The sequence below is a fragment of the Cervus canadensis genome, chromosome 6 (assembly GCF_019320065.1).
Source record: "Cervus canadensis isolate Bull #8, Minnesota chromosome 6, ASM1932006v1, whole genome shotgun sequence".
Classification (NCBI taxonomy): domain Eukaryota; kingdom Metazoa; phylum Chordata; class Mammalia; order Artiodactyla; family Cervidae; genus Cervus; species Cervus canadensis.
In genome coordinates this window covers 24,803,656-24,829,437 of record NC_057391.1, presented here as the reverse complement: position 1 = coordinate 24,829,437, position 25,782 = coordinate 24,803,656, and the positions used below count along the sequence as shown (strand labels likewise).

Below are 25,782 nucleotides of genomic sequence, written 5' to 3'. Positions count from 1 at the left end.
CTGACTCATTTGAAAAGACCCTGATGCTGGGAAAGATTGAGGGCAGGAGGAGAAGGGGACGACAGAGGACGAGATGGTTGGATGGCATCACCAACTCAATGGACATGAGTTTGGGTAGATTCCAGGGGCTGGTGATGGACAGGGAGGCCTGGCATGCTGAGATTCATGGGGTCACAAAGAGTCAGACAGAACTGAGTGACTGACTTGAACTGAACTGAGTTTGTAAAAAAAAAAAAAAAGAAGAAGAAGAGAAGAATCACCCTGTCTAGGATGTGATGTTTGCCAAGTCAATGAGCACCTTCAAATCTACTTATTTGCATATTTCAGAAAAACACAGAAGATCCAGTGGCTATAGCTTAGATAAAATCATTGTCTTGCATTAAGAGTACAAGGCACATAGAAGAAATGTTGATTCATATATCAAAGATTTCCATTTTCTATATGACTAACACATGAAAGAAAGAAGTTTCTATGCTACTCTGAGTAATGGTGTCAAACATAATGGTTAGAGTATGGCCATTTATCAAATGTGTGTCCTACTGATAGTAATCTGACATACCTAAGTGCATATAATGTTCATTATGGCCAACTGGATATACTGTCTCTAAAAACTATACTGTGTGATTAACAGGTTGGAGGGCCACAAATAATCAAATATATCCTATTTTATTCTCTCATTTTGGCATTAGGACTGACTCTAGGCTCTGAAGAAGGTAATAAAAGCACTAAAGATGATCATTGAGCCTGTAATTAAACTTGAACAATACAGCTAAAATCAGATAAACAGCGGAGGCAATGAGATAAGTGAATTTTTGTAGATGAAATATTCACTTTTCCTCTTATTATTTATTTTTTTTAAATAATTTAGCTAAGCAGAGTCCACCTCAATCAGCACCACATATCTATTTCTGTCTATCCTTGACAAAGTTAAAGGTTAAAGGAAACTTAAGGAAAATCAATGAGAGGAAACAGGTCCAAAGTGAGAAGTAACTATCCAAAGATGCTACTCTGTTCAAACAGTTCATCATACTTTTAGTTTGTTTGTTTAGATGCACAATGGGAAACAATTCAGTCACCCTGCTCCTTACATCTCTTTGAGTGAAAAGTTGACCAGGACTACCTTAGTTACATCACTAGCTCATGGTCTTAGTGACAGTATTTTTGGTATTTCTACACACTCATTGTATTTATGAAAATATGTGCATTAAAAGCAAATATCAGATAAAAATGGTCATGGATTTTGCAACACTTGCCTGCCAATGCAGGAGTTACAATTGATATCCCTGGGTCAGAAAGATGCTCTGGAGGAAGACAAAGCAACCCACTCCAGTATTCTTGCCTGGCAGGCTACAGTCCACAGGGTCGCACAGAGTTCAACACAACTGAAGTGACAGCATGCAGCATGCAGGGTAAGAATGCACAGATAGAATACATTTATTTGCATAGCCACATAAAGGGAAGAGTTAGGAAAACAGGTGAAATGAGAATCTGCACTTTTGAGAGTTAACCTGGTGTTTCAGGTGTAAATGAATAGGGTTTGATCTCAGTAAACCATGGAGCTCTCTCAATACTTAACTTTCTATCAACAATACATGTCATTAATCAATCTACTTCAGGAAGCATAATGCACATAATGTGATTTTGGCAATAGTTTTTTATTTATTTTATAGAGTTATTTACTATCCTCATAATGTTTATGGGATGAGTAGACCAGTAGTGATGAATTCTCTTTCATTTCTGATTTTGTAAAATTGCGTCTTCTCTTTTCTTCTCACCCTATTTAGAGTATCATTGGTTTTATTCTTTTTTTTTAAACAACAGGGTCTCAGTTAACTGGTTTCCTTTGTTATCTTTCTCTGAATTTCACATTTAATTTTTGCTATAATTTTTGTTATTTATTTTCTTCATGTTGCTTTAGTCTTGAATTTGTCTTCATAATATCTTTTTTAGTAAGGTAAATTTATTACTGCATACTGAGGATATCATAATATACTTCTTGAGATTCACAAAAGACAAAAATCTACCTCCAGGAGGTTTTGAAAACTCTCCTTTGTCACTCTAATAGTTAAGCGTTTCTACACAGTGTGATCTGGAGCTGAACATGAAAGGAGACACGTCTTCTGTCTAACTGAACTTGCCTTGCACTAACCATGCGAATAATTCATTTAATTTGGTCCATAATCATCACATTTTTATGGTCTCGTGGTCCTGTGAAATATCTCCAACTGCAAAATACCTAAAATGCACTCCCTATTGCCAAAACTGTCATTTCCCTGAATAAAAGGCAACATGTTTAAGTAAATATTAAGTTTCTTGACCTGTTAGTCCATATCACACCCTGTTTGTTTTCCCTTTTCAGAGAGCTTCTGCAGAAGGATGAATGGATCTCCTGAATAACAGATCAACTGTTTCTGACTTCATTTTGGTGGGACTTTCTACTTCTCAAGAAACTCAAATATTCTTTTTTGCAATCTTCTTTCTCATCTATGTCGCCATCATAATAGGAAACCTCCTCATTGTCATCTCTGTGATAGTTGACAACCATCTTCACTCCCCCATGTATTTCTTTCTGGCAAACTTATCATTTTTTGATTTATGTCTTTCTTCTGCTGCAACTCCCAAAGGGATTTCAGACTTCCTTAGAAAACACAAGACCATCTCCTGGTGGGGCTGCATGATCCAGATGTTCTTTATGCACTTCTTTGGGGGTGGAGAGATGTCTCTTCTGATAGCTATGGCCATTGACAGGTATGTCGCCATATGCAAACCCTTGCACTATAAGACCATCATGAGTCACAGGGTGCTCACTGGGTTTCTGCTGCTCTCATGGGTGATTGGGCTTATCCATAGTACAAGCCAGATGGTTTTCACTGTGAATTTACCTTTCTGTGGTCCCAATGTATTGGACAGCTTTTTCTGCGACCTGCCCCTGGTCATCAAGCTTGCCTGCACTGATACTTACACCCTAGAGCTCTTGGTGATTGTGAACAGTGGGCTCTTGTCCCTAGTCTGCTTCATTCTCTTGCTCATATCCTACGCTGTCATGCTGGTCACCATCTGGCAGCGCTCCTCCAGTGCATCCTCCAAGGCTCTGTCTACACTCTCTGCTCACATCACTGTAGTCACTCTCTCCTTTGGCCCTGCCATCTTCATCTATGCTTTCCCATTTAATAGCTACTCTGTAGATAAATTTCTTTCTATGTTTTACTCTATCATCACTCCTCTCCTTAATCCAATTATTTATACTCTGAGGAATCAGGAAATGAAGGCAGCCATTAAAAGACTAAGCAAACATCATACTGGTGCTGGGCTCACCCACTAAATATTGTCTGTTACAAACAATTATTTTATGTTCTCTGCTATTTGTGTGTGTCTGTGTGTCTGTGTGTAAGTCATTTCAGTCATGTCTAATGTTTTGCTACCCCATGGACTGTATGTAGTGCAACAGGATTCACTGTCCATGGGATTTTCCAGGCGAGAATACTGGAGAGGGTTACCATTTCCTCTTCCAGGGCTATTTGTGGGTGGTGAGTCTTAAGTATATATAAAAATACTGTAAGTAAGTATTTAAATAATAATATTAATTTAATAATAAATCCATAAGACAAAAATTATTCTTATAAAAATATTTTAGTGAACCAATCTATGAAAATATGAAATTTTAATGAAAGCACATTATACGATGTTTAGTGTGACTTTTAGTTTCCAGGTTGTATATGGTAATTTACCAGGTATTAATCTGCCAATATATGTCAACCATATAGAAGCTTCACAAAGGAGTTATGATTTGAATCACAATTTGAAAAATAATTTTTTGCTGTATAGCTTCAATAAGCTAATAATCTCAGTAGAATGTATCATGTACTTAGAAAATAATATTCCAAAAATTTATTTTGCAACCCAAATAGTTTTCTGAGCACTATATGATCTGAAATATTGAAGATCACAATGATAAACTGCTCATTGTATCTTGCTATACCAGATAGCTTGAATACTAATATTCTTTTAACTAAATTCAGGTATTGATGACTGAATTTTTATAATATTTTAAACATTAAACGTTTTTAACCTCTTAAAGATTTGCACAAAGGGCATAGCAAAATCTGAAAATTTTAGAGTGATGACGACTCAACTCCAGTAATTAATCATTAATTAATTACCATTCGACTTAAAGAGCTTTCAATATGGTGAAAAGAGCCTTCTCCTCTTTCTCCTTTCTCTCTGCCTCTTTGTCTCTTCTTGCACTTTCTGCTATTTCTTCCTACCTTCTTCCCGTCACAGCTTTCATGCCTCTCACATCTCTTCCTCTCTCAAAGAGTCTTTATTGGGTAAAGAAGATTTTTGCCTATGACAGCAACTGCTCTGAGGTCTATGAATGTCCTTATAGAAATAAAATTAAATATTAAACTTCAGTGTGCTGACATTTACCAGCTATATAGACATAATAACATTTCATATGACTATATTTTATTAAGGAAAATATTACCAAGTAAAGAAACAAAAGTTACAAAATATGTAACATTTCTTTTAATAAAATTTTTGCATTTTCCATATAATCAAGATGATAAAACTTTGTGTAAGCTATAAAAGACAGATTTAAAGGTACATAAATTCTTTTGAGATGAAAATGCTCAATTTTGTAAAGCTGTTCATTTCTCCTATGTTTGTCATGAGTTTCTAATATTGCATTGATTGATCCCACTGGGACTTGTTTTAACTTCAGAAAATAATTCTATTTCACTAAAAAATACAGAATTTCTAAGAAAATTCTGAATGAATAGCACATCAACCTGTCCTTCCTGATATTAAAATGCACTGTAAAAAAAATGAGTAAAATGAAAACTTGTGGTAACAATATGAGAGAGAATAGGTAGATCAGTGGAACATGATAGACCTGCATACACATAGTGAACTTATTTTACAAGTGAGCAGAGGTAATACAAGATAGACTTTCAACAAATGGACATTCACATACAAAAAAAATCTAAACATAAACTTTGCACTCATCACAGAAATTAACTCAAAATAGATCACAGGATTCAACATAAAATGTAAAATTACAAAATTCATAGAAGATAACACAGGAGGAAATGTAGATGACCTTGGGCTAGGCAATGACTTCTCAGATATATCACTAAAGGCACAGTCTCTGACAGAATTGGTAAGCTGGATTGATTAAAATTTAAAAAAAAAAATGTTACTCTCTGAATGACAATGTCAAGAGAGTGAAACCACTAGCCACAGATGAAGAACAGATTTGTGAGATACATATCCGAAAAGGACCACTATCCAAAATATAAAAAGAACTCTTAAAACTCAAAATAACAAAATAAACAGTCCTATTTTGAAAATGGGAAAGACCCTAACTAACACCTCACCAAGGAAGTCAAACATCAGGTATCATCAGGATCATGCAAATTAAATGGTAATAAAACACTACCACACAGTTATGAGAATGGTCAAATTCCAGAATACCGATGACGCCAAGTGCTGGCAAGGATGTGGAAACACAAGAATTCTCATTCGTTGCTGGGGGGATGCTAATGGTACAGCCACCTCAGGAGACAACTGGTGGTTTCTTACAGAACTAAGCATACTTTTACAGTTATGTTTCAGCAGTTGTATTCCTTTGTATTTACCCAAATGCACTGAAAACTATCCAGAAAAAAATGCACACAGATGTTCAGAGCAGTTTTCTTTATGAGTACCCAAACTTGAAACCAACCAAGATGTTCTTCAGTAGGCTTATGGTTAAATAAATTATGATACATTGAGACAATGGAATTCTATTCAGTGATAAAAATAAACAAGCTAGGAAGACATTAAAAGCTTGGAGAAAAATGCCTATTTCTAAATGAAAAGCCAATCTAAAAAGTTTACATATTCTATAAGTCCAATCATATGGCATTCTGGAAAAGGAAAAACTATGGAGACAGGAAAAGGTCTGTAGTTGTCAGTGAATAGAGGGGGAAAAGGAAGACTAGATGGAACAGAGGGGATATTATGGCAATGAAACTAATCCATATGATTCTATAATGATGCCTATATATATTATAGATTTGTCCCAATGCATCCAATGTACAATCAAGAGTTAACTATAGTGTGAAGTGTGGATTTTGAGTGACAGTTATATGTCAGCGTAGGTTCATCATTTGTAACAAATACACCATAGTGCAATAAGTTGATTATAGGGGAGGTTATGCGTGTGTGAAGGAAAATACCACATGTATGGAAAATACCATTTTCTTAATATTGCCATGAACCTAAACCTGTTCTAAAAAACAGTTCATTTTTTAAAAAGGAGAAAAATGGGTAAACTTGAAGCAGACTTGTCTACACATATCTTTTTTTTTTTTTTTGAGATTTATCCCTGTTTATTTTTATTTATTTTTTTCCTATTTATTTTTATTAGTTGGAGGCTAATTACTTTACAATATTGTAGTGGTTTTTGTCATACATTGACATGAATCAGCCATGGAGTTACAGGTATTCCCCATCCTGATCCCCACTCCCACCTCCCTCTCCACCCAATTCCTCTGGGTCTTCCCAGTGCACCAGGCCGGAGCACTTGTCTCATGTGTTCAGCCTGGGCTGGTGATCTGTTTCACCCTAGATAATATACATGTTTCGATGCTGCTCTCTCGAAACATCCCACCCTTGCCTTCCACAGAGTCCAAAAGTCTGTTCTGTACATCTGTGTCTCTTTTTCTGTTTTGCATATAGGATTATCGTTACCATCTTTCTAAATTCCATATATATGTGTTAGTATACTGTAATGGTCTTTATCTTTCTGGCTTACTTCACTCTGTATAGTGGGCTCCAGTTTCATCCATCTCATTAGAACTGATTCAAATGAATTCTTTTTAATGGCTGAGTAATATTCCATGGTGTATATGTACCACAGCTTCCTTATCCATTCGTCTGCTGATGGGCATCTAGGTTGCTTCCATGTCCTGGCTATTATAAACAGTGCTTGATGAACATTGGGGTGCACGTGTCTCTTTCAGATCTGGTTTCCTCAGTGTGTATGCCCAGAAGTGGGATTGCTGGGTCATATGGCAGTTCTATTTCCAGCTTTTTAAGGAATCTCCACACTGTTCTCCATAGTGGCTGTACTAGTTTGCATTCCCACCAACAGTGTAAGAGGGTTCCCTTTTCTCCACACCCTCTCCAGCATTTATTGCTTGTGGACTTTGGGATAGCAGCCATCCTGACTGGCTTGTAATGGTACCTCATTGTGGTTTTGATTTGCATTTCTCTGATAATGAGTGATGTTGAGCATCTTTTCATGTGTTTGTTAGCCATCTGTATGTCTTCTTTGGAGAAATGTCTGTTTAGTTCTTTGGCCCATTTTTTGATTGGGTCATTTATTTTTCTGGAATTGAGCTGCAGGAGTTGCTTGTATATTTTTGAGATTAATCCTTTGTCTGCTGCTTCATTTGCTATTATTTTTCTCCCAATCTGAGGGCTGTCTTTTCGCTTTGCTTATAGTTTCCAAGCAACAAAAGACCTATACATAGAAAACTATAAAACACTGATGAAAGAAATCAAAGAGGACACAAACAGATGGAGAAATATACCGTGTTCATGGACTGGAAGAATCAATATTGTCAAAATGGCTATACTACCCAAAGCAATCTATAGATTTAATGCAATCCCTATCAAGCTACCAACGGTATTTTTCACAGAACAAGAACAGATAATTTCACAATTTGCGTGGAAATACAAAAAACCTCGAATAGCCAAAGTAATCTTAAGAAGAGTGGAACTGGAGGAATCAATCTCCCTGACTTCAGACTATACTACAAAGCCACAGTCATCAAGACAGTATGGTACTGGCACAAAGACAGAAATATAGATCAATGAAACAGAATAGAAAGCCCAGAGATAAATCCACAAACCTATGGACACCTTATCTTCGACAAAGGAGGCAAGAATATGCAATGGAAAAAAGACAACCTCTTTAACAAGTGGTGCTGGGAAAACTGGTCAACCACTTGTAAAAGAATGAAGCTAGAACACTTTCTAACACCATACACAAAAATAAACTCAAAATGTATTAAAAATCTAAGTGTGAGACCAGAAACTACACATATCTTTAAATGGAAAAGGAAATATAAAATTCAGTGGAATTAACTTACTTAATTACAATGATATAAATAATTATCTCACATCCTTTATCAATAAATTCCAAGAGATTAAAGTTAAAGCATGGGAAAAGTTCACTTTTAATAAGATTTAGAGTTAAAATTATCTAGACTGCATATTCATATTTTGCCTGAATAGAACAATCATAAATGTTTCCTGTAGAAAAGAAACTACAGCCAAGACAAAACATCATACAAAAAACTCACAATTCACAGCTAGTGGTATCTGTCAATACTCTCTTGATTATTTATTGGTGTCTTTAAAGTATTGTCAGTTTGAGAGGTGAAAAATGATTTCTCATGTTCTGCAGCGGCAAAAGTGTCTCTGAACAATCCCAATTACTTCTTACTGCCAGTCTCTGAGGACTCTGAAATAACCAAATGAGGTTTCTCCTTTATGTCACCCATCAAGGGATACTTTTATATACTGTTGTCTTTTGAAGTTCAGAGACAAAAACCTTTAGACGATGAAAAGAAGCATTCAGGATTTCATACTGACTTTACTTCTGAAGTCCAACAGGTAGGCTACATAATCCTGACATGTTTGTCTGCCTATATACCACATCTATCACAAACTTCATTTACAGTGTAAGTGTGTCCGTCCATACTGATGAATTCAAATGCCAAAATAATAACTGAAAGAAGGGAGGGAAAGGAGACCTTAAACTGGAAAAACTTTGATTTTTATCAAAATGGAAAAAAGATATAAAAGTCATTCTAATGATGTTTGCAGGGAATTAAGATAATAATACAGCAATTCAGGCTAAATAATTTATGTGTACAGAAAAGGGATCTAGGGAAGCTTAAATTGTTTGGTTATACTTATCAGACTGGTTAAATTTTTCATTGAATTATTGCATAATGTAGAGAAAATAGCATATTTGTTTCTAGGGATGCAGTATTAAAAGAGAGTTAAGAAAACTGCAAAGATAAAACACCTGATTCATGGCTTGAAAAAATCAGAGAAAGTCACCATTTCCAAAATATCGATGCTATCATTACACTTGTCAGAAATTTTAAAGAGGAATATACAACTATCTTCTGATAACAGTCTGAAAATAACCATATATTTAACCAAATATTAATTGGATAAAAATATTAATTTTAACCAAATAGGCATATATTTAACCAAATATAAATTGGTTTAATTGAACAAATGCATTAATTATCAAATTATAAATATTCAGATTGGTAATGTCAAATGAATAGATTTATAGTTTTCTCAACTCCATCATCTATTGTAGATCTATTTTCATAAATTTGCTTACCCTCTACCAACCAAAACACTTAAGTTAATGCTTTTTTCTAGAAAGCACTTTAGGGAGACTCCACACAACTCATACACTTGGTGAATTCATAATCAACTTAAATACAAGAATCCCACAATTCACAACTAGTGACAGCTTCCGAAACCCCCTTGATTATATATTGTAGCCTTTAAAGAATTGTCAATTTGAGAATTGAAAAATGGTGTCTCAATTTCTGTAATGGCAAAAGTCTCTTTTAACAATCCCAGTTACTTTTTACTGCCAGTCTCTGAGGACTCTGAAACATCAAGTGAGTTTTCTCCTTTATACCTCCTATTAAGAGATGCATTTATATACTGAGCAGTTTGAAGTCCAGAGCAGAAAATAAAATTACTGGATAATAACTGAGCATTCAGGATCTCATAGTGATGTTACTTCTAAAGCACAAGTGCACCCGGTAGGTTACATAAGCCTGATGTGTTACTCTACCTATATATCACATCTATCATGTTAGTTCATTTATGATATAAATGTGTCTATAAATGATAAAATTCAAATGCCAAAATAATACTGAGGTGAGTGTCGAAGAGTGAAATTGCACTGGAAAAAAAGCTTATTTTTATATAAGTGGAAAAAATATGAAAATCACTCTAATCATGTTTCCTGGGAATTAAGGCAGCAATTCAGGCGAAAGAAATTATTCTTAGAGAAAGGGGTATGTTTTCAAGATATTTTAATTGTTTGGCTACCCTGATCAGATTAAATGACTTTATTCTTTGAGCTACTACATAATATAGAGGAATTTGAATATTTGTTTCCAGGGGTGCAATTATTTTTAAAGGGAGACAGATAACAAAACTGCAAGGATAAAATGCCTGATTCATGGCTTGGTCAATCATGGAGTTTCAACACATACAAAATATTGATGCTTTCATTACACGTGTTCAGAATTATGGAGAGGAATATATGACAAACTATCCACTGACAGCAGTCTGAAAATTGCCATATATTTAAACAAACATAGTTTTTCCAGTAGATATGTATGGATGTGAGAGTTGGACTATGAAGAAAACTGAGCACCAAAGAATTTATGCTTTTGATCTGTGATGTTGAAGACTCTTGAGAGTCCCTAGGACTGCAAGGAGATCCAACCAGTCCATCCTAAAGGAGATCAGGCCTGGGGTGCATTGGAAGGACTGCTGTTGAAGCTGAAACTCCAATCCTTTGGCCACCTGATGTGAAGTGCTAACTCATTTGAAAAGACCCTGATGCTGGGAAAGATTGAGGGCAGGAGGAGAAGGAGATGACAGAGGCTGAGACGGTTGGATGGCATCACTGACTCAATGGACATGAGTTTGGGTAAACTCTGGGAGTTGCTGATGGACAGGGAGGCCTGGTGTGCTGAGGTTCATGTCGTCACAAAGAATCAGACACGACTGAGCGACTGACTTGAACTGAACTGAACTGAGTTTGTAAAAAAAAAAACGAGAAGAATAACCCTGTCTAGGATGTGATGTTTGCCAAGTCAATGAGCACCTTCAAATCTACTAATTTGCATACTTCAGAAAAACATAAGATCCAGTGGCTATAGCTTAGATAAAATCATTGTCTTGCATTAGAAGTACAAAGCACAAAGAAGGAATGTTGATTCACATATAAAGATTTCCATTTTCTGACTACCACCTGAAAGGAAGAAGTTTCTATGCTACTCTGAGTAATGGTGTCAAACATTCTGGTTAGAGTATGGCCACTTATCAAATGTGTGTCTTACTGATAGTAATCTGACATACCTAAGTGCATATAATGTTCATTATGGCCAACTGGATATACTGAGTCTCCAAAAACTATACTGTGTGATTAACAGTTGAAGGTCCACAAATAATCAAATGTATCCTATTTTATTCTCTCATTTTGGCATTAGGACTGACTCTAGGCTCTGAAGAAGGCAATAAAAGCACTAAAGATGATCATTGAGCCTGTAATTAAACTTGAACAATACAGCTAAAATCAGATAAACAGCGGAGGCAATGAGATAAGTGAATTTTTGTAGATGAAATATTTACTTTTCCTTTTATTTGTATTTTTAAAAAATAATTTAGCTTAGCAGAGTCCACCTCAATCAGCACCACATATCTATTTCTGTCTATCCTTGACAAAGTTAAAGGTTAAAGGAAACTTAAGGAAAATCAATGAGAGGAAACAGGTCCAAAGGTGAGAAGTAACTATCCAAAGATGCTACTCTGTTCAAACAGTTCATCATACTTTTAGTTTGTTTGTTTAGATGCACAATGGGAAACAATTCAGTCACCCTGCTCCTTACATCTCTTTGAGTGAAAAGTTGACCAGGACTACCTTAGTTACATCACTAGCTCATGGTCTTAGTGACAGTATTTTTGGTATTTCTACACACTCATTGATATTTATGAAAATATGTGCATTAAAAGCAAAATTATCAGATAAAAAATGGTCATGGATTTTGCAACACTTGCCTGCCAATGCAGGAGTTACAATTGATATCCCTGGGTCAGAAAGATCCCCTGGAGAAGGAGAAAGCAACCCACTCCAGTATTCTTGCCTGGCAGGCTACAGTCCACAGGGTCGCACAGAGTTCAACACAACTGAAGTGACAGCATGCAGCATGCAGGGTAAGAATGCACAGATAGAATATTTTTTTTGCAAGCCCAACATAACAGGGAAGAAGTTAGGAAAACAGGTGAAATGAGAATCTGCAACTTTTGAGATTAACCTGGTGTTCAGGTGTAAATGAATAGGGTTGATCTCAGAAAGCCATGGAGCTCTCTCAATACTTAAACTTCTATCACAATACATGGTCATTAATCATCTACTTCAGGGACATAATGCACATAATGTGATTTTGGCAATAGTTTTTATTTATTTTATAGAGTTATTTACTACCTCATAATGTTATGGGATGAGTAGACCAGTAATGATGAATTCTCCTTTCATTTTCTGGATTTTGGTAAAAATTGCATCTTCTCCTTTTCTTCTTAGCCTATAGAGGTATAAGTGCTTTTACTTCATTTTTTTTTTAAATAAGGTCTTAGTTTCACCTGGTTTGTTTCCTTCTCTGAATTCCAACATTAATTTTGCTATAATTTTTGTTATTTATTTTCTTCCATGTTGCTTTATCTTGATTGGTCTTCATAACATCTTTTTTAATAAGGTAAAACTTATTACTGCATACTGAAGGATATCATAATATACTCTTGAGATTCACAGAAAGACAAAATTTCTACCTCCAGGACGGGGTTTTGGAAAAACCTCCTTTTGTCACTCTAATAAGTTAAGTGTTTCTACACAGTGTGATCTGGAGCTGAAAACATGAAAGGAGACACGTTTTCAGTCTAACTGAACTTGCCTTGCACTAACATCGAGAAATTTTGAATTTTTAATTTGGTCCATAATCAATCAACATTTTATGGTCTCGTGGTCCTGTGAAATATCTCCAGCTGCAAAATAACTACCAAAGGCACTCGTACTGCAAAACTGTCATTTCCCTGAATAAAAGGCAACATGTTTAAGTAAATATTAAGTTTCCTGACCTGTTAGTCCCTATCACACCCTCTTTGTTTTCACTTTTCAGAGAGCTTCTGCAGAAGGATGAATAGATCTCCTGAATAACAGATCAAGTGTTTCTGAGTTCATCTTGGTGGGACTTTCTACTTCTCAAGAAACTCAAATATTCTTTTTTGCAATCTTCTTTCTCGTCTATGTTGCCATCATAGTAGGAAACCTCCTCATTGTCATCTCTGTGATAGTTGACAACCATCTTCACTCCCCCATGTATTTCTTTCTGGCAAACTTATCATTTTTTGATTTATGTCTTTCTTCTGCTGCAACTCCCAAAGGGATTTCAGACTTCCTTAGAAAACACAAGACCATCTCCTGGTGGGGCTGCATGATCCAGATGTTCTTTATGCACTTCTTTGGGGGTGGAGAGATGTTTCTTCTGATAGCTATGGCCATTGACAGGCATGTCGCCATATGCAAACCCTTGCACTACAAGACCATCATGAGTCACAGGGTGCTCACTGGGTTTCTGCTGCTCTCATGGGTGATTGGGCTTATCCATAGTACAAGCCAGATGGTTTTCACTGTGAATTTACCTTTCTGTGGTCCCAATGTATTGGACAGCTTTTTCTGCGACCTGCCCCTGGTCATCAAGCTTGCCTGCACTGATACTTACACCCTAGAGCTCTTGGTGATCGTGAACAGTGGATTTCTGTCCCTGATCTGCTTCCTTCTCTTGCTCATATCCTACGCTGTCATGCTGGTCACCATCTGGCAGCGCTCCTCCAGTGCATCCTCCAAGGCTCTGTCTACACTCTCTGCTCACATCACGGTAGTCACTCTCTCCTTTGGCCCTGCCATCTTCATCTATGCTTTCCCATTTAATAGCTACTCTGTAGATAAATTTCTTTCTGTGTTTTACTCTATCATCACTCCTCTCCTTAATCCAATTATTTATACTCTGAGGAATCAGGAAATGAAGGCAGCCATTAAGAGACTGAGCAACCAGCACATTGGTTCCTGGCTCACCCCCTAAATATTGTCTGTTGTATACAATCGTTTTTTGATCTCTGCAATTTGGGGGTTGTTATTGTTATTGTTTAGTTTCAGTGTTGTCAGACTCGTTGCAACCCCATGAACCCAAGAGGCTCCACTGTCCATAGAGTGGGTTACCATTTCCTCCTCCAGAAGATCTTCTTTATCCAGGGATTTAACCCATGTTCCTACAATGGCAGGTCGATTTTTTATCACTGAAGCACCAGGGAAGACCATTTAAATATTTCTTCAAATAATTGAAATCAAATGTTAAATAATATTGAATTTCCACCTTACAAAATGTGAGGAATATTACAGTATCTTTTTATTTTATTGGAAAATATTCTTAGCACAAACGTAATACATAAATTAGCTTGCATTCATTACCTCCTTTACCTCCTTATCTTCAAATTCAAGGGAACCCTTATGAATGTTTAAAGTACATAATACACATACATGGTTATCACACAACACTGTTCTCTGCCCTGCAGAGGATAATGAGGAGGCATCTATACTAGGCGTGGTGATGTTAGAAGATCATGTTAAACAGAAGTCTTCACAGAAACGCATTAAGAAAGCTAAAGAATAGACATTTGAGTGGGAAAAATAGCATTCCAGGCAGAAAGGCCATTTTATTTGGATATTAGAAAGTGAGAAAGTCATTTTAGGTACCTAAGACAGACATTTATGAGGGAGGTTGATAGATAAAAGGAAGAAAGACCTGTGCAGAGATTATACAGAGAGGCAGAGTATTCAGGCCTTGTGAATCCTAGGTTTTAGCAATATAAAGCAATTAAAGAGTTTTGAGAATGGGAGGTTTGAGAATAGATCGAACAATCTTCTGAAATGTCGTTAAGGTTTGTCTTTTTAAATGAAGAATAAATTGTAATAGAAATGAATCCAGAGAAAATTGTGGGCTATTTCACGTTACAAATCTGAATTTATCAATGATTCGGTAAGTTTATGGAAACATTGCAAAGAGTCCTTCTAAAGACTTATTGGAAACCTAAATTATGCAAACATCTTCAAGACCACCTCTTTTAATGTATTTTATTAACATATTGCAAAACAAGGAACCTGGAATAAGGTGTATTTTCTCTCCTTATTTTCATCTTATTTGTTTTTTCCCCTGTGTTAGATTGTATCTGCCTGTAGGGAAATTGCAAATTAGCCAAGATGACATAGTCAGGCTCTCTCACCCTACAGCCTCCTGCTCTCGCTCCACATTTTGCAAATAATGATTATGTAACAGCTCTGATCACTTGGAGCGCTGCGCATTCACATCATGAGGCGCTGCTTGCCTGTGGGCTACTTTTTGTGAATCAGATATATGAACTCCACCTAGAAAGCAGTGGCATTACTGCTGCATCACGGCTGTGTCCGTTGGGTAAGCCACCGGAGGAGAGAAGATAGCGCGTCTGCTGCCACCACCGCCGCATCAGGCAGGAGAGAATACAGCTGTGGCCGCCGTGCCAGCCGAGAAAGAGGGCGTGCTGCGGTTTTCTTCCAGCTTCCCCACTTGCACCTCGTCTACCATGGGTTCAAGGAACAGCGCACACAGTATGAATAGCGAGACAGTTGGCACAATGAACAGGATAAGAAACAATTCACTGCCCTGTTTTTAGTTTGACCTTAGATATAGTGCACCTAATATTTCAGTTTATTCTGAAAAACTATATGTGTACCATCCTTAACAACTAGTATGGGTAATCTCATCTGGATATCAATATTGTGCTATTATCCTTCTAATTTCTATTTTTAAGAATGCTCTGCTGTGTTCTCTTGCGAACATCTCCTCAAAGGTCATGCTATGTTGTGGTATGTATCTCCTTACCTGAAGTATTTTTTTAATGGCAATTCTAATTGCTAGCAGTTGCCTGGGGAACCACATGGAAAAAAATTCTGAGATTCAGTTAGAAAGAATAAGAAATCTTTAGCAATATCTACTATGGGCTTTGGAAATGAATCATATTTATCATATATTTACAACCCTTACTTTCTTGTAACCTTTTCAAGAGGATTGTAATTGAGGAGAGATGGCAGAGTTACCTATAAGAATAAAGACAGAAAAATTCCTCAAACAGGTGAAATCCTCTGCAGCCATGTACTGCTACTCAGATAGCCCATCGAATTTTACCTGCTTAATTATGTTTTACCATAAAAGATTTACTGTACTCACCTCCATAATATTCCTTTAATACTGTTAAGCCATCATGAAGTTAAACATAATTGTAAGAGATGACATGAAATTCCAAATCTGCTAAACTCCACCAACTAATCACTTATTGATTACCATAAATCACTTATTGATTATCTTGGTGAAGGCCAGGGATTTCCCTGGTGGCTCAGACAGTTAAAGCGTCTGCCTACAATGCAGGAGACCCAGGATCAGTCCCTGGGTCGGGAAGATCCTCTGGGGAAGGAAATGGCAACCCACTCCAGTACTCTTGCCTGGAAAATCCCAAGCATGGAGGAGCCTGGTGGGCTACAGCCCATGGGGTCGCAGAGAGTCGGACACGACTGAGCGTCTTCACGTCCCTTCACTGGTGAAGGCCTCCTCTGCTTGTTCTAGCCCATGAGTGTATGTGCTGCTTGCTTTCTCTCCCTTATTCCCTTACAGAGTGAAAGGAAAGTTTTCTCCGTGCTAAGAACTAGTCTATAGTCTATGAATTTCCTTATATGCCTTGCTCTGTGTGGATCTAGTTATTTTAATTCTAATTGAATAAATGCATTCAATTATCAAATTATAAGTATTCAGACTGGTAAAGTCAAATGAATAGAATTATATTTTTCTCAACTCCATCATCTATTGTAGATCCATTTTCATAAAATTGCTTACCCTCTACCAACCAAAACACTTAAGTTAATGTTCTTTTCTGGAAAGCACTTACTAGGGAGACTCCACACAACTCATACACTTGGTGAATTCATAATCAACTTAAATGAGAGACTAAGTCCTTGCTCTGAACTCTAGAGACAACTAACTAGCACCTTCACGCTAACAATTCCCTCTGGGGGTTAATCACTGTCTCCACCTTATGCATGTGTTTTGTGTCCTTTTTTTTCTGACCTGCAAATGATTGTCATGTAAATACACAGAGGCAAAAAGATAAAAAATATATATTCAGAATCTCACTGTGTCTACGTATTTTTGAAGAGGCCATTCCTCAGCTAGAACTGGTAGGTTTAAATAGCAGTTCTATAACACAGGGAAACTGTATACTTTAATAAAGGAGGAGACTTTGTATACGAAACCTAGAATTTAATGAAAACCATATTATTCTGATCATGAAGGCAATGGTAAAATACAACTTGGGTCAGATAGCATCTGGACAAATTTACCCAGTTTTAATAAGAAGAAAGCCAGTCTGTGATGGATAAATACCATTGACAATCTGATCTAGGGGTCAGTTTTATAATTTGAGTTTGTATTTTGAGAACATAAATTTGAGTTTGTATATTGTTTAACTACTATTGGATATAAAGACAAAATGATTTAGAATATGGTAAAAAAGCAAAAAATTAGTTTCATCCTTGCCTACATTTAACATCTTTGACAAGTCTGAAATGTAGTCTAATAAAAATTGCATATCAAGAAAATGGAAAAATCGCATATCAGGAAAATGTGTAGAAAGGTTTTATTACTGAATATAGACACAGAATATTAAACATAGTTTCTTTCTTCAAGTTTGCACCACAGTTGAACTAGTAATTTTTATTCATTTAGTCACATAAACAGCACAGAAAGAACTAGGCTCCCCAGTCACAGGCGACCATCGCATTCTCAGAAATTTCTCGTAGAGAAAAACCAAACCTTGCCTGATTGAACATTATTAAATTATTTTTTCTATCCTTTTCAGTTCAATATTATTTGTATAAATACATACCACTCAAAAATATAAATTTTTTCATGTGAGTTTTAAACTGTGCCGCAAGTTAGCAATAACTGTAAAATTTTTCTGATTCTAACTTATTTTTACCTGTCTGAGTAGAAGAGTAAGTATTTTAAAAATATTTCACATTTGGTCATATGTAAAAATTGTCAAAATGAATTATTTTGTCCCTTATAACATATTTGAATCATGATTATGTGCATTTAGATGGATATATTTTATAAATATGCTTACAAAATTTTTTAAAAGCATAAATTAATAAATATAATTTTTGCTTTTAATGTCCCAATTTTATGTAATAAACTATAAAAATTACTTTTAGGATTCTCCTCAAGGATTTCTTCTGTTAGTATTTTGAGATCGAGGATTGTGTAATTTTGATAATTTCATAACTATTATGTAGACTCAATTATTGCATTAAATATAATACCAATGATGATGACAACAACTCTTTTAAAGAAGACAGCCTAGGTAATTTTATCACTTATATTTAATAAGGAAAAACATTTTCATTAATACTAAGTCTACTTTACCAAATCTTGCAGAGTAAAAATCCTCCTGTGGTCCTTATTGGTTTGAGTATCCTCACAATCACCAGAAAATGAGATAATGTTAAAGATAAAATTTGGGGAATGCACATAGGTATTTAGCACCTATGTGTAGAATAAAATAACACAAATATAGCTCAAAATCCTTCAAGTTAGGCTTTAACAGTATGTGAACCAAGAACCTCTAGATGTTCAACCTGGATTTAGGAAAGGCAGATGAACCGGAGAGCAAATTGCCAACACCCATTCGATCATAGAAAAAGAAAGGGAATTCCAGAAAAACATCTACTTCTTCATTGACTATGCTAAAGCCTTTGCCTGTGTGGATCACAACAAATGGTGGAAAATTCTTAAAGAGATGGAAATACCAGACCATCTCACCTGTCTCCTGTGAAACCTATATGCAGATCAAGAAACAACAATTAAAACTGGACAGGGAACAATGGACTGGTTCAAACTTGGAAAAGGAGTACATCAAGGCTGCATATTGTCACCCTGCTTATTTAACTTATATGTAGAGTACATCATGCAACATGCCGGCTGGATGAAGCACATGCTGGAATCAAGATAGCTGGGAGAATTTTTAATAACCTCAGATATGCCAATGACACCATCCTAGTGGCAGAAAGTGCAGAGGAACTAAAGAACCTCTTGATGAAGGTGAAAGAGGAAAGTGAAAAAGCTGAATTAAAGCTCAACATTCAAAAAATGAAGATTATGACATCTGGTCCCATCAGCTCATGGCCAATACTTGGGAAAAAGAATGGAAACAGTGACAGACTTTATTTTCTTGGGCTCCAAATCAAGGGAGGTGGTGACTGCAGCCATGAAATTAAATGATGCTTATTCCTTGGAAGAAAAGCTCTGACAAACCTAGATAGCGTATTACAAAGCAGAGACATCACTTTGCCAACAAAGGTCTGTATAGTCAAAGCTATGGTTTTTCCAGTAGTCATGTATGGATGTGAGAGTTGGACCATAAAGAAGGCTAAGCACCAAAGAACTGCTGCTTTCAAACTGTGGTGCTGGAGAAGACTGTTGCAAGTCCCTTGGATAGGAGATCAAACCAATCAACTCTGAATGTTCAGTGGAAGGATGGATGCTGGAGCTGAAGTTCCAATACTTTGGCCACCTGATGTGAAGAGCCGACTCACTGGAAAAGACCCTGATGCTGGGAAAGATTGAGGGCAGGAGGAGAAGGGGATGACAGAGGATGAGACGGTTGGATGGCATCATCGATTCAATGGACATGAGTTTGAGCAAACTCTGGGGGAATTTGCAGTCCATGGAGTTGCAAAGAGTCAGACACAACTGAGTGACAGAACAACAAAAACAACATGTTGCTCTTTAGAGTCTTATAACATTTTGAGAGGTTGAAGAGTAGATATTTTATTTCTATAGAAAATTAAATCAACATTGAAAAGAGTTAAAGAGTATATTTCCCTAGTACATGTTAGCACAGGACTAGAATTTGATTCCTGACTCTTGGTTCAGTGTTTTGTTTTGTTTTGTTTTTTCAAGATTTGATAACTGGACTAAACAATCACTTATGAATATTTTGTGAACTATAAAGAAATAAAAGGGAAATTCAGAGTAAATTTTCCACATTCTGTCCTTGTACTCTAGAACTAGAACTTGGCATAAGCATATATGTGTATATCTGTGATTCTGCATCTGTGTCTGTGCAGTTGGTATGTGTCATTAACAGTTTTTTAAAGGAAAAAAAAGAAACAGGAAGATGGGGCCAAAAGATCTAAATCAAAGAGAAAAGCAGACAAAAGTAAGCCAAGAGTACCCACTCATTGTGGAGAAACAGAGTACAAGTATCAAGGATATTTGAGCCAGGAATGATCAAGGGTCAGTCTGGACACATGTTTGAAAAGTCAGAGGAAAGTAATCATCAGAAAAAGGTAAGCATTTAGGAGCAAAGGGAAAAAATAAGCAATACTTGTGAAAGATTTGTTGATCATTTACACAGAGAATGCAAAGAGACAAGAAAGAAAACTCCAGCCAGGAATCCAGCAACAAGAGAGTCAGGGAAATAGACAAAAAGTATAGGCTAAGAGTTCTATTCACGGACCAAAGTATGAGACACAGAAGACAAATGAAAGAAAGAAAGAAAGAAAATAAAAGGAAGGAAAGGAGAAAGGGAAGGAAGGAGGGACAGAGGGAGAAGGAAAGAACAAAGGAAGAAAGAATCATCAACACAGAAATATTCATGTTCTTCTGCAGAAACTTCCTGGGAAGCGTATTTTATTATTATTTGGGGGAGGTAGGGACACATGACAGACTGTAGCAGTTTTAGCCTTCAGGAATAAGTTAAAGCATTTGGTAAATATATTTGACATAAAAGGGAAGGGTGAGAATATAGCATAGGTGAGAGAAGAAAATCCTGTAACAATTTGCTGAGTGGGTATATAATCCAACTCATACAAACATATCTGAATATTTCAAACTAGGAAGGTGAAAAGGGTAAAAGATTGAATACTAGCTGCCAAAAAGTTACATGACTATATTCCAATCCACTTGAACTAACATATGACCAAAGACAATTTGATTATTACGTGATCCATTAAACTCAGGGTTCATAAATTCATGAACTCATGGTAAAAACAACAAATAAATGTGGAGAGAAAATCTATACCCACAAACTACATTTACAAAATTTTACCAGAACTTTCCCATTTGTGCCTTTCTGTTTGAAAATAAATGCAGTAATGTGAAAGTGTATACAAGTAATGTGCTTGCATTAGTCAATTAAAATGCATTTTTCAGAAATATCTACCTTTTCTTTTTCTGTAGGAATCAAATACTACTTTCTATATGCCTATACCTTGAAAACTACTGTCACAGATTAAATAATCACTTTTTCTGGATTACCTTCATTTTAAAGACTTTCTGAAAACACCTACACAAACTTGATGAAAATGATGAATAGCTCAATGATATCTGAGTTTGTTTTGTTAGGACTCACCGACACTTGGGAACTTGAGCTTTTCTTTTTTTTCATATTTTTATTGGCCTATGCAGCGATTATGGCAGGAAACCTTCTCATTGTGGTCACCATAACTTTGGACTCTCGTCTGCACTCCACACCAATGTACTTCCTCCTTGGAAACCTCTCCTTTCTTGATATGTCTCTTTCTACAATCACAACCCCCAAGATGGTTGCAGATTTTGTCAGGAAAAATAAAACTATTTCTCTATGGGGCTGTATGGCTCAGATGTTCTTCCTTCACTTTTTAGGGGGCAGTGAGATGACACTTCTCATAGTTATGGCGGTTGATCGGTACTTTGCAATCTGTAAACCTCTTCACTACACAACCATCATGAACCACCGGGTACTCAGAGGCTCTGTGCTGCTATCATGGGCTGTTGGCTTTGTGCATACAATGAGCCAGATGGTTTTTACCATCACCTTGCCCTTCTGTGGTCCCAATATAGTGGACAATATTTTCTGTGACCTTCCGCTGGTTATAAAGCTTGCCTGCACTGAGACCTATGTTCTGGAGTTGTTAGTAATTGCTGACAGTGGGCTATTGTCTTTCATCTCCTTCATACTCTTGCTCATTTCCTACATTGTCATTCTAGTAACTGTTCGACATCAGTCCTCTGGTGGTCTCTCCAGGGCTCTGTCCACGCTATCTGCTCATATTACTGTGGTCACCCTGTTCTTTGGGCCGTGTATCTTCATTTATGCTTGGCCATTTAGTAGCTTTTCAGTGGATAAATTTCTCTCTGTGTTTTATTCAGTTATCACACCTTTACTGAACCCCATTATTTACACTCTGAGGAATCAGGAGATGAAAGCAGCCATGAGTAGACTGAGGGCCCAACATGTGAGCTCCAGAAAGACCTTCTAGGCAACAACCATGATGAAAAAGATTTCTAGACCAAAACGCATATATAGTACATCTTGGAATCAGTTGGTATTAATTTGTCTTTTTGTAGTTTTTTAAATATTCATAATGTATATTAAACCTACCAAATGCTCCATCATCATATCTCTATAATATATTTTGTTTTATTGGAAGAGTAATTTTTAACTGAATTCAGTTCAGCTGGGATTAAATTTCTTAAATAAAGAAATAATAAAGTGTGTAAGGTAAAAATAAAGTGTGTAGAACCTGCTCAAAAGCTAATAGCCAAGACAAGGAAGAAAATGAGCACACCCAAAAAAGAACCTGATCCTTCTACAAATTTGCTACATTATTATTAAAAATAAAAAGTATAACAAGTTTTTAGTGGAATAATTATTTCTTTGGAATGATGGAAAATTTCCTCATATCATTTCTCAAAAATTTCAACAGATTTGAGTTTAAATGTGACATTTTCAACCTTAGAAAATTTACAGTTAAAGTTACCTAGAACATATATATGTTTGCCTAAATATAACATTTCTTAATGCTTATTTTAGAAATTAAACTACAACAAAAGAAAAAAAAACTATACAAAAATCCCACAATTCACAACTAGTGACAGCTTCTAAAACCCCCTTGATTATCTATTGTAGCCTTTAAAGAATTGTCAATTTGAGAACTGAAAAATGGTGTCTCAATTTCTGTAATGGCAAAAGTCTCTTTTAACAATCCCAGTTACTTTTTACTGCCAGTCTCTGAGGACTCTGAAACAATCAAGTGAGTTTCTCCTTTATACCTCCTATTAAGAGATGCATTTATATACTGAGCAGTTTGAAGTCCAGAGCAGAAAATAAAATCACTGGATAATAACTGAGCATTCAGGATTTCATAGTGATGTTACTTCTAAAGCACAAGTGCACCCGGTAGGTTACATAAGCCTGATGTGTTACTCTACCTATATATCACATCTATCATGTTAGTTCATTTATGATATAAATGTGTCTATAAATGATAAAATTCAAATGCCAAAATAATACTGAGGTGAGGGTCAAAGAGTGAAATTGCACTGGAAAAAAAGCTTATTTTTATATAAGTGGAAAAAATATAAAAATCACTCTAATCATGTTTCCTGGGAATTAAGGCAGCAATTCAGGCCAAAGAAATTATTCTTAGAGAAAGGGGTATGTTTTCAAGATATTTTAATTGTTTGGCTACCCTGATCAGATTAAATGACTTTATTCTTTGAGCTACTACATAATATAGAGGAATTTGAATATTTGTTTCTAGGGATGCAATTATTTTTAAAGGGAGACAGATAACAAAACTGCAAGGATAAAATGCCTGATTCATGGCTTGGTCAATCATGGAGTTTCAACACATACAAAATATTGATGCTTTCATTACACTTGTTCAGAATTATGGAGAGGAATATATGACAAACTTTCCAGTGACAGCAGTCTGAAAATTGCCATATATTTAAACAAACATAGTTTTTCCAGTAGACAGGTATGGATGTGAGAGTTGGACTATGAAGAAAACTGAGCACCAAAGAATTGATGCTTTTGAACTGTGATGTTGGAGAACACTCTTGAGAGTCCCTAGGACTGCAAGGAGAGCCTAACCAGTCCTGGGGGTGCATTGGAAGGACTGCTGTTGAAGCTGAAACTCCAATCCTTTGGCCACCTGATGCGAAGAGCTGACTCATTTGAAAAGACCCTGATGCTGGGAAAGATTGAGGGCAGGAGGAGAAGGAGACGACAGAGGCTGAGACAGTTGGATGGCATCACTGACTCAATGGACATGAGTTTGGGTAAACTCTGGGAGTTGCTGATGGACAGGGAGGCCTTGTGTGTTGAGGTTCGTGGGGTTGCAAAGAGTGAGACAGAACTGAGTGACTGACCTGAACTGAAGTGAACTGAGTTTGTAAACAAAAAAAAAAAAAAAGAGAGAAGAATCACCCTGTCTAGGATGTGATGTTTGCCAAGTCAATGAGCACCTTCAAATCTACTTATTTGCATACTTCAGAAAAACACAGAAGATCCAGTGCCTATAGCTTAGATAAAATCATTGTCTTGCATTAAGGGTACAAAGCACAAAGAAGGAATGTTGATTCACATAATAAAGATTTCCATTTTCTATCTGACTACCACCTGAAAGAAAGAAGTTTCTATGCTACTCTGAGTAATGGTGTCAAACATAATGGTTAGAGTATGGCCACTTATCAAATGTGTGTCTTCCTGATAGTAATCTGACATACCTAAGTGCATATAATGTTCATTATGGCCAACTGGATATACTGAGTCTCCAAAAACTATACTGTGTGATTAACAGGTTGGAGGTCCACAAATAATCAAATATTTCCTATTTATTCTCTCATTTTGGCATTAGGTCTGACTCTAGGCTCTGAAGAAGGCAATAAAAGCACTAGAGATGATCATTGAGCCTGTAATTAAACTTGAACAATACAGCTAAAATCAGATAAACAGTGGAGGCAATGAGATAAGTGAATTTTTGTAGATGAAATATTCACTTTTCCTTTTATTTGTATTTTTAAAAATAGCTTAGCAGAGTCCACCTCAGTCAGCACCACATATCTATTTCTGTCTATCCTTGACAAAGTTAAAGGTTAAAGGAAACTTAAGGAAAATCAATGAGAGGAAACAGGTCCAAAGGTGAGAAGTAACTATCCAAAGATGCTACTCTGTTCAAATAGCTCATCATACTTTTAGTTTCTTTGTTTAGATGCACAATGGTAAATAATTCAGTCACCCTGCTCCTTACATCTCTTTGAGTGAAAAGTTGACCAGGACTACCTTAGTTACATCACTAGCTCATGCTCTTAGTGACAGTATTTTTGGTATTTCTACACACTCATTGCATTTATGAAAATATGTGAATTAAAAGCAAATATCAGATAAAAATGGTCATGGATTTTGCAACACTTGCCAACCAATGCAGGAGATGCAATTGACATCCCTGAGTCAGAAAGATGCTCTGGAGGAAGACAAAGCAACCCACTCCAGTATTCTTGCCTGGCAGGCTACAGTCCACAGGGTCGCACAGAGTTCAACACAACTGAAGTGACAGCATGCAGCATGCAGGGTAAGAATGCACAGATAGAATACATTTATTTGCATAGCCACATAAAGGGAAGAGTTAGGAAAACAGGTGAAATGAGAATCTGCACTTTTGAGAGTTAATCTGGTGTTTCAGGTGTAAATGAATAGGGTTTGATCTCAGTAAACCATGGAGCTCTCTCAATACTTAACTTTCTATCAACAATACATGTCATTAATCAATCTACTTCAGGAAGCATAATGCACATAATGTGATTTTGGCAATAGTTTTTTATTTATTTTATAGAGTTATTTACTATCCTCATAATGTTTATGGGATGAGTAGACCAGTAGTGATGAATTCTCTTTCATTTCTGATTTTGTAAAATTGCATCTTCTCTTTTCTTCTTAGCCTATTAGAGTATAAGTGCTTTTATTCATTTTTTTTTAAAATAAGGTCTTAGT

General features: G+C 36.2%; 3 protein-coding genes across 3 annotated transcripts; all 3 read left to right on the top strand.

The window, feature by feature from the left end:
• Positions 1 to 2,380: 2,380 nt before the first annotated feature.
• LOC122444080 (olfactory receptor 4K13-like) lies at positions 2,381 to 3,322 on the top strand. The gene has a single exon (XM_043472882.1). It carries the CDS (start codon positions 2,381 to 2,383, stop codon positions 3,320 to 3,322), a length of 942 nt encoding a protein of 313 aa, XP_043328817.1.
• A 2,133-nt stretch (positions 3,323 to 5,455) lies between these two features.
• On the top strand, positions 5,456 to 13,961 carry LOC122444266 (olfactory receptor 4K13-like). Its single transcript, XM_043473002.1, has 4 exons — positions 5,456 to 5,546; positions 8,591 to 8,667; positions 10,070 to 10,109; positions 13,024 to 13,961. The coding sequence occupies exons 1-4, from the start codon at positions 5,456 to 5,458 to the stop codon at positions 13,959 to 13,961; spliced, it is 1,146 nt and encodes a 381-aa protein (XP_043328937.1).
• A 7,361-nt stretch (positions 13,962 to 21,322) lies between these two features.
• On the top strand, positions 21,323 to 22,264 carry LOC122444079 (olfactory receptor 4L1-like). The gene has a single exon (XM_043472880.1). It carries the CDS (start codon positions 21,323 to 21,325, stop codon positions 22,262 to 22,264), a length of 942 nt encoding a protein of 313 aa, XP_043328815.1.
• The last annotated feature ends 3,518 nt before the right edge of the window (positions 22,265 to 25,782 follow it).